Source organism: Sipha flava, unplaced genomic scaffold (assembly GCF_003268045.1).
Source record: "Sipha flava isolate LNK unplaced genomic scaffold, YSA_version1 37_pilon_pilon, whole genome shotgun sequence".
NCBI classification, from domain to species: Eukaryota; Metazoa; Arthropoda; class Insecta; order Hemiptera; family Aphididae; genus Sipha; species Sipha flava.
The window spans coordinates 865,680-886,207 of record NW_020273087.1 but is presented as its reverse complement, the minus strand read 5'-3'; the positions used below and the strand labels follow the sequence as shown (position 1 = coordinate 886,207).

The following is a 20,528-nucleotide window of genomic DNA, read 5'->3' as shown; positions in this document are numbered from 1 at the left end:
CCTTAAAAAGGCTTTTCGCCGATCAGGCCAGGAAGTCAAGGGACGTTTGGCCACCGGTTTTATGTCATTTCGTTTCGTGCTGTCATCATATATAAACGCAAAACTATGCACTTGATTATATATTTTGGTGTAATAACAACACTACTCACAAGAAGGACCACGGGAAGGTTCGACATCACCCCTCCTGTATATAGGAGGTTAGGCCCTCCTCTGCTATATACAGCAGACATTGTCAATACTACATTTAGGAAATTTACCTATGCAGATGACGTAGACTTTATTGCACAAGGGACAACTATGTCCGAAGTAGAAAGTACTCTTGACAAAGATATTGTTAAACTTCAAAAATATTTCAAAACTTGGTACCTTACCTTAAACGACTGTAAATCGACAGCAATCGCCTTTCACCTTAATAACCGCGAGGCCAGTACTAAACTACAAATTATGGTGAACGGAACTCGCATTCCTAATGACAATTTTCCTAGATACCTGGGGGTAAAACTAGATAGGACTCTGACTTTCAAAAAACACTTAGATGCTCTTAAAGACAAACTAAAAATGAGGAATAATATAATATTTAAACTGGCAGGAACAGGTTGGGGATGTAAAGCAAACACACTAAGAACCTCAGCTCAATAGTTGAGTATTGCGCTCCCAGATGGTTAAGAAGCGCGCACTGTAAGAAAATCAACACACAGATGAACCATACAATGAGGATAATTTCAAGCACTGTTAAAAGCACACAAACACAATGGCTACCAGTCTTAGCGCATATTGCATCGCCAAACTTAAGAAGGCAAGCAGCAACCTGTTCTCTACTGCTTAAAATAAAAGGAAACCCTAACCTACCGGCTAACGCAGATATTTTCAATCACCCAACTAAAAGACTAAAATCAAGAAACCCGCTATGAGAATCTCTTAATATTAAATTGGACTTGAAGAATCAATGGTTAGTATAGTGAATGGAAGTTTCAGTAAAAAATTCAGTACTCATCTAAGATCCTACTAAGAAACTTTCTGGTTTCGAACTTCCACGCTTGATCTGGACAACAACTAATAAAATAAGGACTGAGCAGGGTAGGTGCCACTACCTGTTCTATAAGTGGGGGATGACTGAGTTTCCACTTTGTGAGTCCAGTGAACTTCAAACGGTAAGACACATCGTAGAATTGTGCCCCGGAGGAAATATTTTGGAGGAATGTTTGGAATTCATCAAGGAGATAGTGATACGGCTGAATGGTTAACCAATCTGGATGTCCATCTATAAGTTATCATTTTTAGTTACCAAAAAATTTTTTGTATTTATCTAATTTGTTACCTAATTTGTTTTTACATGTCTTTTAATTATTTATCTATTTACTTATTATTTATTTATTTATTTAATTTTTTTTTTTATGCCGATGCCATATGCTAATATAATACATATGAATTCAGTGTTTGGAATGTTCACTTAAAAATTGAATTCGTTAACGTTCACGTTAAGTGCGTAAAAAAGGAGCTTGTTCACTTTCATGTTCATTTTTTTTAACACGTTCACGTTCAAGTTCTATAAAAAAAATTAACGCGTTCAGTTAGTAATTCAATGAAAATTTTTTATTTTATATTTACATATTTACGAATCACCTGGATTTTTTTTATACATAGGACCTTTACAAAATGTGTTAGGTATATTTCACTTCATATTTAAAACCTATACTTGATTAAGTATTATTATAAACCTATACTTGTTTAAGTATTATTTGAACATATTATAATAAATATTTACTATTTACAATTCTATTTCTAAAATTTTAAATAAATTCGAACGTCCCAAAAATCGTTAAAATTCATTGAATATGTAAATGTCGTTTACGTTCACGTTCTATTTGTAAAAAGCGATTGAAGTTTGCGTGTCGTTCACAAAATACGAACGTGAATGACGTTCCTTCCAAACACTGTATGAATTTTGTATTTTATGTAGTTATAGTACGTTGATTCCATGACGGAAGACATTTGACTTTGCAATACAAATGTTAAACTTATCACAATAACAAAAGTAATTAGTTGATAGATAAGTATTTAGTTTCACCTTGTATAACTATTCTTACGCTCGTTTAGACCTTCGAAAAAATAAAAATCATTGTGGACAACTCACATATCATGTTAATCACGATATAGGAAAAGTATTTACAAACATTGCGAATACGTTTGAATGAAATGAATGATAATAAATAAAAATATATCTTTTTTCGGATAGCTATTATTTATATTAATATTCTACGTAAAATAATTTCAACATTTTCATTACAAGTTTTGTTAACAAAATATTATTGTTCAATATCTTCATTAAAGCGTGTAAAACTCGAAACGAATTAATAGTAGATATCAAAGTAAAAATAAAAAAATAAACATTAACATAATGTTTTGAATTAGGAAACGTTATCGTAATAAATATACGATTGAGAATATAAAAACAGTGCGATTGTTTTTCGTAGATTATTTCCATCAATGGAAAACTTATTATGTACCTCATGGGTGTCTCATGGAGTATAGTAGTTTGTGGTGGGGACGGAGACAGATGTGTTGACCACACAACTATTAATTTTACTTAGTTGTTTTTGGTGCAGTGTTTGCATATATTTCCAAGCGGAATGCCATGATACAAGATCGTATTTGCACAATATAATGGACAGAACTTGTTTATTTTCTTTTTCTGCATTGTTCACAGAGAATAAGATGATGGAAATGTACTTGGATTAAACGTCTAACCGTAATTGATAACATAAAATGAAAATCGTTGTTCGATGTTTAACTATAATAATTCACGTACTAATGTGGTCTAAATTTCAATGAGACCAGAAAAATAATAGGAGCGAATATAACAAATGGTTAAATAGTAAGATGGTAAAATATTGAAGTATCTTATAATATGATAGCCACTAGTGTGTTCTAAAGATATTTTCAAAACCGTTTAATGCTTAGTTCTGAAATAGCAATAATTCTTTTGAAATTCCTTAATGGCTAAATGTAAATGAAATGAACTAATTCTAATATTTAATTAATAATGTTTTCTGTTTCTTGATAATGTAGCTAACTAAAATGTATAATTGTATGTGCTGAACAATTTTCAATTTTTCTATGATTTGAAGATATAATTCTTAAATATTCAATAAAGTATTTATTAAAACTAACAATCTTAAGTTTCATCTGTACTTAATATATAATCGATTAATAGATTTAATAAAATATCTATTTTAGTTTTAATGAATTACAAAATAATAAACATAAACACAAAAGTAGTACTTGAAATTCATATTTTCTAATGTATACAGATGTTATTTAAAGTATTTCTTCAATTTAAATATGATAAACCGATTAATTAACTTTATTTATTAGTCGATTTCTGAATAAAGAAAACTTATACTTTGATGCTGAAGAGAATGTAAACATTGTAATAGTTTTAAGATTTAAAAATATGTAATAATAAATATTTATAAAATACTTATACTGATGGGGTCCTAATTGTATTTCTAATTAAATATTATGCACGAAACATTTTAATATATAGAAGGAAACGCAATTCTTATTATTTGTTTTTAAGAATCATTAGTATTTTTTTTTTATTATTTTTTTTTTTTTTTACTACTTTAAACAACGATATGTCGATATATTATGATGGTCAGCAAGACGATTCCTACGAGTTTGAAAAAACTTTATCAACCAAAAATCGTTAACTATTTTTTCTTAACACATTCATGGTCACTGTCACAGCAGTATTTTATTAAAATGATTAAAAACTAATTGGTTACTACTACTGTAGCAGTAATTAAAAAAAAAACAGATGAAACTGGGCATTACTACTTATGTAATACTTATGTTATACTTATGTTATACTTATGTTCAAAATTAAGAGTAAAGCAGGTCAGTACTGCTTCAGCAGTATTTTCTGAGGTAGGAATATAAATACATTTTAAAAAGTATCCGTAAACGTGTAAAAATATTTATTTTTTGGTTACATGTAACACAAATTGTCTACACAGAGCTCCTTATAATCGTAATGTACGCATTGAAAGTATACTGCAAAAAAAGTATACTGTTTTGTTCAATCTAAATAAAAAATGAATTTGCTGAAAAAATGTAAGCAAAATTATGGCACTATTTGTGTAAAAAATGTATGTATTCCAAGGAATTATAAAAAATCTGAAATCGTATATCAGGAATATATAGTTACCAATTTTAGTTTATAAAGAACTTTAGCGGTGAATCGAAAAAAAAAACGTTTATGAACCATAATAATATGTAGGTTGTGGAAATACATGAATGTTTCGATCATACGGTACACGAAAAAAAGTAAAGTGCAATTATATTTTAGGTATAATATTTATTTATTAAAATAATATTGTCAATGGATATAAATTCGAAGTCTCATTAAGTCATTTATAAACATCAAGTTTTAATAAAACTTTCTACTTGTACGCATTATATAGTAAAATACTTATCATTGCATATTTCAATACAGCGTATAGTTATAATAGTATGAATAATAATAATAATAATAATAATAATAATAACTCTTAATATTCATAGTTTAATGAGCATACAGTACAAAAATATGTATTTAAAAAAATTAAAACTAGTTTTTGATTATTACAATTTAACACATAATAATTGTATAATTAATTTTTAAACGTCGATGTATGCACGGATTTGATTGCTTCAAACAGTCAACCTCAATCGACGACATGTATGTTTGACTTATATTTTACTTTTTGGGAACAACTTAAATAGGTTACATGTACAAGTATAAAAAAAAAAAAAAAGTATACTGTTCAATAATATAATACACACAGTAAGCGGCAGTCTGCAGCAGCAATTTTCGGATCACACGAAAAATACAATCTGCTACACAACTGTACGATTCAGTTGAAACAAAACAGCCGTTTTCTAATATATATATATACATATATATATTATATACTTTCATATGATGATGATAATGATGAAAATAACTATAATAATAATAATAATAATAATAATAATAATAATAATAATAATTATAAAAATAATAATGGTTGTGTAATATATTATTCGCATAGGTATGCCGTTTGCTAATCAGTTCGATCGTTGCGCGTGGCATAACAATTGTGTACGACGCCGTGCAGTGTCCCGTCCTTGTCACGGGTCTACTGCGATTTCGCTTGGAGCTGCTTGTTCTTCTTGTAAGCCTGTTGGTAGAAGTCGAAGAACAGGACGAAGAAGATGGTCGAGTGCACCAACAGCAGGGCAGCCACGATTTTCGGATACCCGCAGTCGAAGAACAGTACTTGGGCTGAATGGAAGAACACCAACGTGAACTGGAGCTGCGCAAATCATGGAAAATCGTTTTAATTCTTATGGAAAACCGTGCGGCGCTTGAATTCGATTTATATGTTTATACTTATACGAACCAGTTGGATGGTGGTCAAATGTTTTTTCCACCAGAGGTATTTTTGGTATTGAGGTCCCATCGCTGACATCATATAATAAAAGTACATGATCACGTGCACCATGTTGTTTATCAAATTCGAAAACGTTCCGTGGCCACCTAAAGAATACGACAGACAGCAATTACAAATACGAATGTCAACGATATACGTCAAAAGTTGTTCCTAATAATCGCGGGGAGAAAAAGCGCTTTTTTTCTTCTTTTTTTATGCATACAAGTGGTTGGTGAGCCGCAGTTGGTCTCGGACCACTGATGCTTACGCGTAAACACGTCTTACGCGAGTGAATTCTAAATACCAACCATAATGATTGAATTCCGATGACGTGTATTCAATACGACGACCCATTCGTCGACTCTTACGGTTCGACCGTCCACAGCGTACTCGCAACGATGGGGAATTGTAATTTCGTGACTAATATCCATCAAACGTTATTTCGTGTGTAAGGCTGCCTACGTGCAAATAGCATTTCCTCAGGGTACACTACTGACGATATTATTACGTTCCGAAACCGCCGGACCCGGTTCGCGCGGATCTGAACCGGGTCAGCGGTTCCGCGAGTACACGCGCGCACTTTAAGGACTTTCGAACGCGAAAACTAATACGATTTCAGCGACCTAATTGCGTCGCATTGTTGTATAATAATGTTGGTCGCGGGAAACTTACCAGCGATGAATTTCACGCAAATCCATGTCTCGATAGGTGTGAGTGAATGGTGGTACAGATGAAGGTAGCTGATTTGGTTATCTTTTTTCCTCATGACGAAAAATACCTGAAACAACCGGACGGGGTTATTGTAAAAACTACAGCAATAACATCAAAGTTACGTAACACGATCTCGCCACGTGCGAGGATCGAGCACCGTTCGGACTTTACCGTGTCGACGAACTCCGTCAGTTTTGATATGTAATACCACCAGCACAAATTGGCCATCTGAAAATATCGACAAGATCGATGTTAATACAATGATATAATTCCGTTATAATAGTTAGTTTCCGCGGTCGTACGATAGGATTTCATTTCATTTTGGCGTTATTATTTAAAAAAAAAATAAATAATTTAACGCCCTCGCGTGCCGTTCCGATAATCGGATCTCGATTACGTACCCTCATCGCGGTAGGACTCTGCGAATAATCGACAGGTTGACATTTATAGCTATAGTCCAACAACCATCCGCCCATCAAGTGCTAGAATAAAAACAATAATAAAAAACAATTTAACTTTATGTTTTGTTGTTCATTATATTGGCCAATTTATCTCGTATATAATGTGTTGCGAATACATTATGTTCAATATGGGTCGTATGGAAATAATTATTTTTCTCTCATCACAATGTTGTAATATTTAGTTTTCAGTGAAAACTCCAAGACATACTACACTTCAATATTATCCATATAATACCGAGGTAGCTACTAACAATATGTTGTATACGATAGCCTGAGGCGTATAACGTTCCAGTGGTCGACCGGGTGACATAATAATTATTTTATTTTTTTATCATTATTATTATAATTAACGGTTTCTCGACAATTCTGTACGTTTCGCAATACAAAACATTGGCATAGCAACGTTACTGTGGTTTGTCAGCGATAGATTAGTGAAACGTATCTGTAAACCCATCAGAAGGAAAGGGTTATGTTTTAATTTCCCTACACCGCGTAGGGGCTTAAGGATTACAACATTTTACAAAACTCAACGTAGCGTCAAAATTGCGCAAAATTATGTTTAAGTGAAAAATTGAAGTGACCCACATTAAAGAACTGTAATTGAAACATGTATATTTCCTTAAATATGCAATTAAACATATAATTGAAGTTATTTAATGTTACGAATATATATTCGTACATAAACGAACAGTTATTATTTTCAATATTTAGAATAATGTACTATTAAATGTATCAGAACAGTTTTTAAACTTTTAAAGAGGGTTTTTTTGTACCCGTACTTTAAAATAATTCTTTGAATAGGCATTTATATAACGTAGTTAAATATTTTTTAATTTTTATTTTGCGTGTTTCATTTTTTTTTTTTTTTTACGCTAGTAATTAATTTTTAATTCAATGTGTACGTAAACTCCTATACGTATGTATATTGTGTATATTAGTTAGGCTTAATTATCCAACTTTAAAAACAATTTTTATTCTTACTATAATTATGATTTTGAAATCACTTATTATTTATTGTTTGCTAACCTTATTAAACCTCGGGTGTATCATGCGAAGAATACCGTAACAAATTTATAATAAAATATAAAATAACCATCTTTGTACCTTTAGATCAGTTGATTAAAAGATAAAGTGATAACGCACAAATATTGAGATAATTGTACAGGATCGTTGCTTCGATAGCGACTTGATGAACAGTAAATTATACATTGGTAAGACTATGTAAGAACATGAACAGTAACATAATTAATATATAATATTCAGCCCCGTTAAAATGAGTATACACATATGTTATGTACTTATGAAACTCCAAATTTTTCTACTTTTTTTTTTATTTATCATATCTTATCTATTAAATTATTAATTTTTTTTGTTGCAATTTTTGTATTAAGCTTTTAGAAAATCAGTTAAAACAGCAATTGAAATGCTTAATGTTTGAGTAACAGATCAATTCTGTACACTTCAATAGTGACGTAAGGTAGCATTTATTGAGCAGTATGATGAACTATACTTTTTTTTTATAAAAGTAATAAAAAATTGATGCTTTTTTTTATATCTCTTATTTTCAATTATCCGCCAACGTGTTTAGTGAAAATGGTGAACCACTTGAAGTTGGCGTTGAATTTAGATTCGGATACCGTAAGAATAGGTTAAATAAGGATAAGATATGAAATTGTAAGCATAAGAATTTTATTTTCAAATAGAGATAAGATTTGAAATTGTAAGTATAAGAATTATAAGATTAAGTCTTCGTATTATTTGAGTACTATCGTTTTTAGTAAATTTAATATATTTTATACATGCATTTTTGAATATTGCAGTAGCTTATTTATTTATTATTTATTTAAAATTTATAGATTATACAACAGTTGCTTCTTCTACTCTGTTTTATTTTTTATCAAATAAGCAAATAAAAATAAATAAATGGTTACGTTACAGCATTTAACGTGTTTACATGAAAAGTTATCAGAACTAAACATTCATTTCTGTCGGAATCAATTAACAAATATTTAGCATACATCGGCAATTTCCAAACTTTTAAGTCCACTGAACCATTAGGAAATAGTTTGTATTTCGCGGAACCACTATTATCTCCAACTGCAACTGAACTCCGATTATTAATTTAATTATTGAAATACCAATACTTTAAAAAATGTTTTATAGATAGTTCGTGATTATTTTTTATTACAATTACTACTTCCAGCACTCACATCGTACAATCTTGCGAAATCATTTAGATTGCTCCACGGAACCCTTAGGTTAGTGAACACACTTAGTGAATCGCTGGTATTCATAATAAAATTGATATAACAATGTCGAAAATTTCAGTTAAAAAATGTGTAAATCTTCTTGGCCAATTTTAATACAATACATTAATACACGTTTTAGAACTGATATTGGCGATCACATACGAAGTAACAAAGTATCATATACTTATTCGATGCTAACCGTTTAGCTAACGTTTGGCAGATTCACTCTTCTAAAACCGCAAAATGATCGTGATTTTTTTAACTTAAAATGTTTTCTGTTCAAATAGATCAAATAGGATTACGGAGCTTATCGATTATTTGGTAAACACGTGTCAAAGTCAAGATTTTACGATCTTTCGTCTTAAAAGGTAGAAACAATTTATTGTTCTCGGAGCACCATATAACATAATATTTTGCGCTTATTCGAAATGTAGCAATTTATTCGATATTCAATGGTACACGTTTACCAAACTAGGATTCCCTTTTTGACCTGAAACGTACCTTTCTCTTTTCGACTAATTTACTTTTCGATCAAGTTTAATAAAGATAGATTCTCTTTTCGACTAAACCATAAAATTGAACTAAATTTGCTAAACTATATGTTATAATGATAGAAAGGGATTAAATCTATTTTAATCTGTATACAAACGATGATATTATCGGTGGTCGTTGAGTTTAATTGTGAGTAACCATGTAGGTACGTATCGTTTATTACCAAGATAAAAATATCAAATAAATATCAACAATGTTTGATGAGGTGCAATCTGAAATATATATAAAACTTAGAAATGTTCACTTGCCAAATCTCACCAAGGTCGAAAATTCGAGAGGGGCGATCGAAAAATAAAAAATACATCATAGATTATCGAACCGTAAAACGAAAACAATATTAAATCATAAAGAACCGATCCCACCAACAAAACTACTAAATAACAAGCCATATTTGACATAGAAAATCGAACACATTTGTAGAATATTTTTACAAAGTAGTAAAACCCAACAATATTAACCTGCCTAATGATTATTTAATCAAAATTAGTCAATCAATAAACAACGCTCTGACCACTAAAAACTTCAGTTCAAATAAAATAAAATGTGCAATTAACAATTAAAAAAAAAAACGAATGTCGACCGGATCTGATTACAAATAATATAATCAGACAATTTTAAAAATTTTCAAACAAAAAAATTTCTCAACAAGCTCATATTTTAATGAAATGTTTGACTTGCTTATTTCCTGTCACTTTGGAAACTATGAACAATCATACTAGTGTCTAAACTAGGCAAGCCCAAAAATAATGCATCTTCTTACCGTGCAATCAGTCTCTTTCCATCTATTGGAAAGTTATTTGTAAAACGTTTATTAAAACATTTACAAAGTGTCTCAAAAATAAATAAAAATTATTCCTAATGCGTTATTTGGCTTCCGAAATAAACATTATACTATTCATCCTCTTCGCCGTCTTACTGAGGCTATCTCATTACCCCTCGAAAAAAAATAAAAAAAAAATATTGCTCAGGTATCTCTCTATACGTCACATAAGCGTTCGACAAAATATGGCTCGACAGACTGCTCCTTAAATTAAAAAAAAACTTCCCAACTTTATATTATTTAATTCTTAAATCTTATCTCAATTATCGCTCTTTCCAAATAAGTATAAATAACTCTTTCAAACCAATTTTCAATAAACGACTTGCGCCACAAGGTGACCTTTCTCTTCTTTTATAACTACACTACAGATATATCTAACCTTACCTAACCTAACCTTCACTATTCAAAATACTTTACTATTACTACTAATACTTAGTATCTTAGCCTCCGATTCTAATTCCATAGTTGCAAGTTTCAAATTATAACCTCAATTTACTTGAAAAATTGTTCACACTATAGAAAATCCAAATAAATTCAAATAAATCAAGCCATATTACTTTCTTCGTTCGTCCTAACAACTGTCCACCAGTCAAATTTTATAACATGTTATTAAAATAATGCAATAATAATTTTTAGGCGTGGTTTCGTTAAGTTCGTTTAAAGTAATTACTCCAAACACATATGTAGTGGACAAGCGCTGATAAAAATCAGATAACGGCCAAACAAAACATTGATCTATCAATACTTTCTATACGTTTAATACTTTTTCCATCAGTATCAAGTATAGCAGTTGAACTTTTAGTTTTAGCCGGCCGAAGAGTGAATCGACCTTTCCGTGGTCGGAAAGGGAAAGGGGTAGGGTCGGTTATGCCCGGTTCGACGAATGTAGGCCGCCAGGAGGCGGACGACGAAATCGGGAAAACAACCGGGGCAGTTTTTCACGTTTAACGGGTTCGCGCGGTCCGAAGGGGGTCCGGTAGGTTTCCGCGGCGGTCACGTACGTTTCCTCGTACCGGTGTCTCGACCGGTCCGAAAGCTGGTGGAAACCGACGGGACCTCTTGTGTCGGTGCGCCGAGCGAGAACAAAATGGAAGGGAAATCGATTGGTATTCGGTGCACGATTGCCGTTCGCGCGAGAGCGTCCTCGCCGTGACCTTTGAAGCCGACGAAGAAACGGACGTGCGCCGCGTACCCGGTGCGATCGGGAGACTGCGCGGTTCGTGCGCGTACGATCGGGTGACCGATCAGACACGTGGTACGGGTTCGCGCGTGATCATGACCTCGATGCGGTGACCCGGTCCGAGTGAAAGTATCGGCGTCGGCGGCGCAGAAGAAGAAGAAGAAGAAGAAGAAGAAGAAGAAGAAGAAGAAGAAGAAGGAAAAGGAACGCTGAACGGGCCGGGGTTGGGTCGGCGACGCGGCGATTGCATCACGATCGCGGACGGGCGGAGAGGGCCGCCGCGTTGCCCGGCCGCGTGTTGCGTCACCGACCGGCGGACATGACGTTACGAGAAACGCGCGCGACCAAACGTTCTTCTGGCGCGGGGCGTGTGCGAGCTCTCACGTTCGCCGGCCGAGCAATACGTGTTGCGTACAACCGTGTAGGACCGCAGGACGAGAAACGGGTTACCGGCCGTTCTGGTAAATACGTTAACCCGAAACAAACGCACAATAGGGAGATTTCGATACGTCGGGTTTACGAATTCGCGTGTCGAAAACCGACGGGTGCGGCCCGCGTCGACCGTGCACGACGATCCGAAACTGGAAACGATCGCGGTACGAGTGTGTTACCTGCCCACCGATCGGGCGGCCGCCGACTCGTGGTTTCGTAACTTACTAACAACCGGTGGTACGCGATCCACACGAAAGTGGTCCGTTTGTTTATACGTGTAGATTTAATTTGTTTTTAAATACTTCGCCGAACGTGCGGGGCGATTAATTTTTCTTTTTTTTTTTTTTCGTGGGGGGGGGGGGGATCGCACGCGTTCAAATTTGTTCGACAGTAGGCCGGAAAAATCGTGGACGTCTACGGACGGTCCACCGAGTGTATTTCTCCGGTCGCCCGTGTGCAGTGCTCAAACGCGATTGGGAAACATTGACGCAGGTGAACGAATGCGGTAACGTCGATAAACCCGTCTTTTGGTATTCGCGGTTGCGTAATACAACGGCTTTCAATGTCGGCGTTCGGTTTTCGAAAATAAGTATAAAAACCGTCTGGACAAGCATTAGAAATGGGTCAAGGTCAGATACGCTTACAAATTCCTCGAGCGCGAAGAGTGCATTGTCATGAAAAAAGCCTGTGCTCGTGTTCGATATTCTTCGGAAACGCGAACGGGTAGTGTCAAACATTTCGTTCTCCGATTATGACAATATTCAAACGAGCCCCCCATTAAACAATAAAACATTTCAAGGTATACCTGAATATGCGTATAATTTATTTTTAGAATACGAACTGCAAGAACAAGTATAATTTAGAAACATACGATATGTAGTAGAGTGGGGGGGAATTTCGTATGAATAAAGTTGTAGAGAACACATTCTCGGACCACATGGAGCTATCCCTGCTACAGAGCGTATACGTAATGAATTCCGGTTATTGAGACAATGACGAAATTATGCATCGTGCTTTCGTCGATTTGTATATTTCATTTTTTCAAACGTTTTGATCATTTCACGGAATAGGTTATATTACATGTTATATAACAAAATTAACTATTATTTGTCATTATTTTTTATAATATCTTGGAAATAACATTAATTTCTCTGCATCCGCAGAAGAATTTTGACCCACTGACACTCAAAACCGTATATTTTTTCTTATCCTCCTGTGAACACTTTCGTTCTTATAAAACCCGTAAAAACGATAAAACCCGTTTTTATTGCGAAACGTTTTTTTGAATTATGATTGAAAACACAAGTTTTCCATTCCAATGTACCTAAATCCTATAAACTTGTAAGCTATGAACAATAGATCCTACCTCCCACAGCATGACGAAACTGAAGACGACTTGGCCAGCATTGTAAATCACTAGAACATTGTTCAGTTTGAAGGGTTTTCGGTTGGCCATTACCTTAGGCCCCAGGTACGTGACGATATATAAGTATGTGATGACCATGATCAGTGTTGGGAATGGGCTGTCCATCAGTGGCCAGTCGTTCACTCGCGGGTCTAAATAAAAATGAGAAGAAAACAATGCTTTTTTAATGTTGTACACCGAGATTTAAAAACAATATAGATTGATCTGAATTATTTCACGATGTCGTAAAAATATACAATAATTATTTTTTACCACGCTATGATTTTATATCATGAGTATACGAAAATAAAACAATTACTAGATTTTATTACCAATATACTTAATTATATTTTTAATTTACAACTAATATTATTACTTATTTATTCTTATTTAACTTAAACTTTACTTTATTTATATGATAATTTTCATTTTTATAAAAATTTGAACGTTCATACATTTTTGCATCCGATTTATTGATGTTGATAAATTGATATTGAATTCGAATTGGGACAGTCTCGTATTATAAATAAGTAATAAATAAATAATAATAAAAAATAATAATAATTACCGCTGATGGAGTCCACAAGGTTTATATATCTGTCGATGGCCATGTTCACCAGACCCGACGCCATGTTTCATTCGGGTTCTGTATACACAAAAAAAAAAAAAATAATAAAAATTCGATTAAAAATTAAACACTACTCTATTCAGGGGTGGACCTGAAGATTTTTTTATAGGGGGAAGGCAAATAAGAATACTATTACAATTATTGTATTATATACTATACTATTATTTATTATCATGAAATATGCTATCTATACTAAGACATACATACGAGTAGTATTCGATAGTAAGTATTAATAAATATTAATTATGTATATCTGTATGACTGTCTACCTTTATTAAAAATATAAAATAAATTTATGATAAAAAAAGTCCAAGGGAGAGCGATCACCACGTTACCCTTCTTCTATAGATCCACCCCTGATTTCGTTTAATAATATTATAAGAACATGGGATATTTTCTCTGGGTTGCCTCAAGGCTTACCGAGGAAATTATCGCAAGGTCGTGGTCGTTAGTTGCGATGTGAAATACACAAATGTTCACATTATTGTTTCTAGTTAACATTGACCGCAAAATGAATGAAAGTGCTACCGGCTTTCCTAAATTCACAATATTTACATTAATTTGCATGTCTCGCAGCATCGTATAATACCATATCATAATGAATATCATCGTATGTATAGAACATGTGAGGGAACCGTGAGATGTCGGAATAATCGGTCTTTGATTACGTTAAATGTGAATGAAAAATCAATACTATTGTACTGAACTAATGTGAAAACGTTAATATAAAATAATATTGGAAATTACTAGTAATTCGAAGAAAAATCAACTATCCCGTTCCATTAGCGTTGTACACTTTATTGTTTAAACAATAATATAAACGTAAATGTATAGTTTAATGTGTAATTGATTACAACCGATCAACTATAATAAATTGTTACTTGTACAATTCATGTGTACATATTCTATAGACGATTAAGATACATAAAAATTGTAATCGTCTGGGAAACATTTGACTACCGGTAGATGATGTCTGTTATTCGTTAAAAAATAAATAATTTTACATTGTATATGAAAACTGATGACATATGAATACTTTGAGACGAGGTCTTGTTTATCGCGGGACGTTTTAATTGCGATCCAAGAGACGAAATGATGACAGTACAAACGATTTGTTTTTACGGCGGAAATCGCCATACCTAATGTGGCCATACGCGTGTACAATGCCCATCCGAAACCCGAGGGAAACACGAGAAATTATCAAAATTGATTGCTGAGAAATGTGAAACCGCAAATTCTCAGCATAACACCTAAGGTCATCGTTATTACGGGACGACATTATGAGGTCGTTGGTTTGCCAAAAAAAACGATGTTATTATTGGTTTACGCGATCCGGACGCGCGACTTGCCTTTACCGCGTACTAATCGCGTTATTATACCACCGTAAATGATTAATATGGATTTATCGTATTGGTTACCCACTATTGTACGCTGCTACTTATCTACCTCGGCCAATAATAATAATAATAATAATAATAATTATAACGTAGCGTTCGTAAAACCGTAATGATAATCATTTCGCGCAGTCCATATAGGTCGAGGTATCGATCGGCGTGCGTAATTACATCATTGATGGTCAATTAACGTATACCTACTGCAACGGTTGGAATAGTAAAATGTAAACATACAGAATTGATTATACGTCTGAGGTGTCCGCGTGATCGATGAGTACACGCTGCAGCTTATGTTTTGTGTACAACGAACACCCTTGGTGTATTTCTTAACCGGCCGATCAAATATTCTGCACACGAACACAGACAGACCGCGTTCGCAGTGTCTAACTAAAAGGATTGCCGAGCGTTAAATTCTCGACACTTTTACCATTTTAATCGTAATGAAAAGGAACGAGAAAACATTTGTTCATTGTATAATTGATACGAGTTTAAGTAAAATCGAAAAAAGACAACATTATTATCCCGCCCACGATTGTTTTATAAACAAACCAACTGTCGTACAGTTTTAAAGAACGGCTAATGCTTTCCTCATCTTCTCCATTTCGCGGTGTTTTGGATAGTTTCCCTGAATATAAAAGGTACGTGGTAGATGTATTATAACTATCTTGTTTAGTTACATGTTTCATCAATTATTTTTGTACACATGTTACGACAATATACTGTATTTTACAACCGCCCTTAACAGTACCACTACATCAGCATAATACGAAAACGTGTATCATAATCAATTATTGCAGTAGGATTCTGGTTTGATAGCAATTACTACACTAAACCATTTAATCGTTTTTGAATGTTTTTGTAAAGCAACATAATGATTTTAGCATTATTGTTAACTTTCACGATTAAGCAACCGATACCAATAGGGCAGAAAAAATAAAACAGTCGTAAGTAGATTAGGTATAAGATAATTATAGGTGTACTCAAAACTATGAAAGTGAAACTGAATATTGAATTGAAATAATGTGCAATTTATCGAAAATTAATTGTATTTATTTAATAATACAATAACTATACTATATTATTCTATTTTACGTATAATATGTATACATATTTTTGTTACTGTGAAAAAGTTCAATTAGGTGTACAATTATGATAATTTTATAATACAGCGATTTATTTTTTAAACTATCTCTTCGATGATTTAAGAGTGATTAATTAATCAAGTATTTTATTAAGCTTTGTGTCGAAATATTCTTAAGTTTGATTATGTAACCAATATACTTTTAAAATAAAGGAATAGTTTATTTTTATAATACAAAAATGTTATTAGAAATTATATTTTAATTTGAGTTTGAGTCCCTTTGATTTCAATGTGAGAATAATCTCATCATGAAAACATAAAGTACTTAGATAATTGAATTACTTTAGTACGTTTTAATCTAAATCAGTTATGTAAAATAAGTTAACAAATCAATATTATGATACTAATATTTTTATCGTTTATAGTTTCAATTCCTTGAATACATTTTAGATCATAATACTAATATTATTTGTATAAATTATCCAGAAAAATATAATACAAAGATTTACAATTGGACATTTTAGAAGAAAATAGTCCTTTATTGTAACTTATAATTTACAATATGATCAAACTTAGTCATAGGAATTTGCCGATTCACACAACAATAATATGAAAAGGACCTTGAATATTTTATTGGTCGTAAAAATCAAATTGGACTTTTTTCAGGAGATCCTTTATGTTATTATATTTAAATCATTTTAGGCCATTCAAAGTCTCAGAATTAAATTAACTTATAAGCGTTTCTTATACAATTCGAGTTTTTTTCCTCACGTCTACTGAGTACGTTGAGTATAGAGTTCGTTGTGTGTTATTTAGGTATTGCTCATACGAAGTAATAAACATTTTTTTTGGCCGATCTTTTGGGTCACATAAATATGTGCTGAAGATCGTCACAACTCCATGGATGATAAAATCGTAATGATGCATTTTTGCGTGATATTGTTTCGCAAGATTCGGGGTTTCGTACGATACCTTCTATTTACATAATTGTGTATAATTAGTTATTCACCTTTGCATAAATAAATACATCGGAAGTTTTCGTATGGACAATTGATATTATATTCAAAACAAACGCACTGCGTACATCTCCCTACGCGTAAAATGTATTCGACACCTGGCATTAAAAGTTAAATAATAATCGACATTAAATAATAATACCCGTCTCGTAAACTAGTTTAAAGAATATTGACCTAGTGCTGCGATTTCTATAAAAATTTATACGATTATGCAATTTTCAATACACTCGCTGTGTACTTTTTATCGTAACATTCACTTATAGTCTAAGATTATCGAACTTGTTCCACTGGGCAAGCTAACAAAAATAAAACGCACAAACATGTACATAATTCTTACAAACTGTTCTAATTTTTATGATATAATATACATGAATATTTTATCAAAAATAGACGAACCATATGAGCAAAATGAGAAATAAAATTTTTGTTTGTCTACATGTTTGAACGTCGATCTCGTATAGTATTCAAAAACAATATTAAAAGACAAATTTTTTCATTTAAAGTTAAATTACTTTTAAATCAAATAGTTTGATTAGGCGCCAGGAGTCGGATATAAGTTACAGCACCTACTTGAAAAGTTGCAGTCAAATCAAAATTGTGTTAAATGCAAATGCATCATAAACATATATATTTATAAGCTACGTCGAGTGATAAGATAAGTAAATCATCGTAAAATTTACCTGCTATTCCGTCTATGTGTGATCACCTAAGTCAAAGTTCCCTGGATGGTTTATCGCACGCCAACCCAACGTGTTGGATAAAAAATATGTGGTTGATTAGCGTTTGTCAAGTGAACCACTTGAATTTTTCACTAATCACAATATAGTCGATGGAAAAACGCAACACACGCATAATAGCTAAGCTGAACACTCTCTGATTAAACGAAAACGAAAATTATAAATGAGTTTACTATGAACAGTGTAAAATAATGCACGATAAGCGAAAATGAAAGAGGTACGACGACGAGCCTGCAGCGTCAGACTGGATCGGATTCTAGGTTTGAGCTCGCGGACTCTCGACAGAAATGAAAGTGAAAAAAAAAATTAAATAAATATATACGGTTATTGCAACATAGAAGGCATATGTCTGTCGGTTCGTTGGTTATATACTCGCGTAATCCGCATAAACTTCCCCACCTAGGCGCCTATATATGCATTACAAGCTTGCTTACATATTACACTGCTGGCGTAATTTGTTTTGAGGGTCAGAACTGGGATGAGTCGAAATCGATCCCCTCTTTCACCGTCTTTCTTGATCTTTCTCTTTCCTTTAGACTCCCTCTCCCCTATATCTCTCTTTCTCTCTCCTTTTCTCGCATAAATCGGTCTATACCTGTTCGCTTCCACTTGTAATTGACCTTTTATTCGCACTTGACTTCTTTTTCGTGTCACTTATTGTTCAATCGCCTTGGCTGGTGAAAATAATACCAAATATCATTTTTTTCTCTGGACAAATGGTCCAACACTTATGGCCAAAAAAAAATAATAACATAAGTAAGAAATTATCACATTTTATTACATAAACACACTCATATAGGCACTCATATTTTTAATAAGATAGTATAGTATGTTACGTTGAGTAATGTTGAGAAGTTGCATTTTATTTAATAACTATAAATTCAACGTAATTTGTTATTTGGTTAAGCTCGTTAAAGTAGGACATTCTATTATATTGATGTTTTAAACAACACATATGGTAGGTATAAGAATATCAGATAGTTGTAGATAATTTAGTATTTGATTTGTTTTGAATTTAATTTATAAATGCATCGATCAAGACTGTTTGGGTCGTAAAAAATGTTGATTAATTAAATATACACAATACCTAGTTTATGAGAATTTTGAAGTATAGATTTAGTTGGTATAATATACTATGTAGGTTTAAGGCACTAGTTATTGTCTTATATATAAATTATTACTACTATTATAATAATTTCTATAGATATTTCAAAATTAAAAATTGAATTATCTAGCATATTGGAAACATGATACATAATAAAATTATGTTACTTTTTTATTTTTAATATAAAAATATATTGCAGATACATTACAGATGATCGAGTATTATAATATGCATGAAGAAAAAAAATTACTGTACATACAGCAAAGTTAAACAAAAATATTATAATACTCTAATATATCGTCATAAAGCTAAATTCAATTACTCAGGCTATCGAACAACAAATTGAGAGATGAACAGGAACAATATTGATTTAAATTAATTTGTATTTTTCACATACATCGAGTAGTTTAATAAAGTAATAAGATAAATGGTATTGGTATAGGACGCGGATTCAGTAAACGGTACTCAAATGAAAAGTAAACATAAATCAACAAAGAACGTGTTTCGTTAACAAAACATGTGAGGTAGATGTATATATTCAGTTATAGGTAGGGAAGACGTTCATCTATTCTCGAATGAACAAATAGTCAATGAAGTACAAAAATATTATGTTTTAAAGTTGCATAACTTAACTTATAATATTAAATATTATAGATTACAGTATTTACAAGGAAACACTTGTTTTTTTCCTTTTGTCTTGAATTAGCTGAAACTTTGATTATTTTGCATACCCTTAAGATTGGTACAACTTTTTTTAACTTACTAAATCTTTGTAATTCTAATACAATTATTCTACGCAATGGAATAAGTGTATTTTTTTACAATTGATTATATTAAGTCCTAAAGAAATATTTTTTTTTAAAATAAAAAATTCGTTCAACAGTAAATTGATTGAAAATTCGTCTTGTAGGTATTAAACAATGTTGTTTATTTATAAATTTATTACCATTTTATTATTTATTTATTATTTATATTTCAATATCCCATCCAATGAATTTAAAAGGAAACTTGGTTAAAAATATATAAGTATTATCATTCTTATTTTGGGAAATCTCCCATTGGATTCATCAACAGACTTACAGAAGATAATCTGAGAACGTGATAAAAATTAGACGTAGATAATATTATTTTAAAAGTACAGTCATTGTTTTGCATTATACATCGCTAATTAATTTGTACACGTATTTTACAGGTACTGAGTGACTTTTTAATATGCAATATTATCGTACGTAATTATCGTTGTCTTTGGATAATATAGTACTATTTGTTTTCGGTTCAATGTGTTCATAACAAGCAATTTG

General features: G+C 32.3%; 1 protein-coding gene across 1 annotated transcript; it reads right to left on the bottom strand.

Moving 5' to 3' along the window:
- Nucleotides 1–4,995: 4,995 nt before the first annotated feature.
- LOC112688138 (elongation of very long chain fatty acids protein AAEL008004-like) lies at nt 4,996–18,465 on the bottom strand. Its single transcript, XM_025561189.1, has 8 exons — nt 18,066–18,465; nt 13,835–13,912; nt 13,228–13,418; nt 6,569–6,649; nt 6,339–6,395; nt 6,129–6,234; nt 5,427–5,563; nt 4,996–5,339 (listed from the first exon to the last, which is right to left on the bottom strand). The coding sequence occupies exons 2-8, from the start codon at nt 13,896–13,898 to the stop codon at nt 5,163–5,165; spliced, it is 813 nt and encodes a 270-aa protein (XP_025416974.1). The 5' UTR covers nt 13,899–13,912; nt 18,066–18,465; the 3' UTR covers nt 4,996–5,162.
- Nucleotides 18,466–20,528: the final 2,063 nt, after the last annotated feature.

Coding starts and splice junctions, on each gene's coding strand:
- LOC112688138 (XM_025561189.1), bottom strand. CDS start 13,898: ATGGCGTCGGGTCTGGTGAACATGGCCATCGACAGATATATAAACCTT. Junction 13,419..13,834: donor CCTTGTGGACTCCATCAGCG/GTAATTATTATT, acceptor ATTTTTATTTAG/ACCCGCGAGTGAACGACTGG. Junction 5,340..5,426: donor ATTTGACCACCATCCAACTG/GTTCGTATAAGT, acceptor TGATTTGCGCAG/CTCCAGTTCACGTTGGTGTT.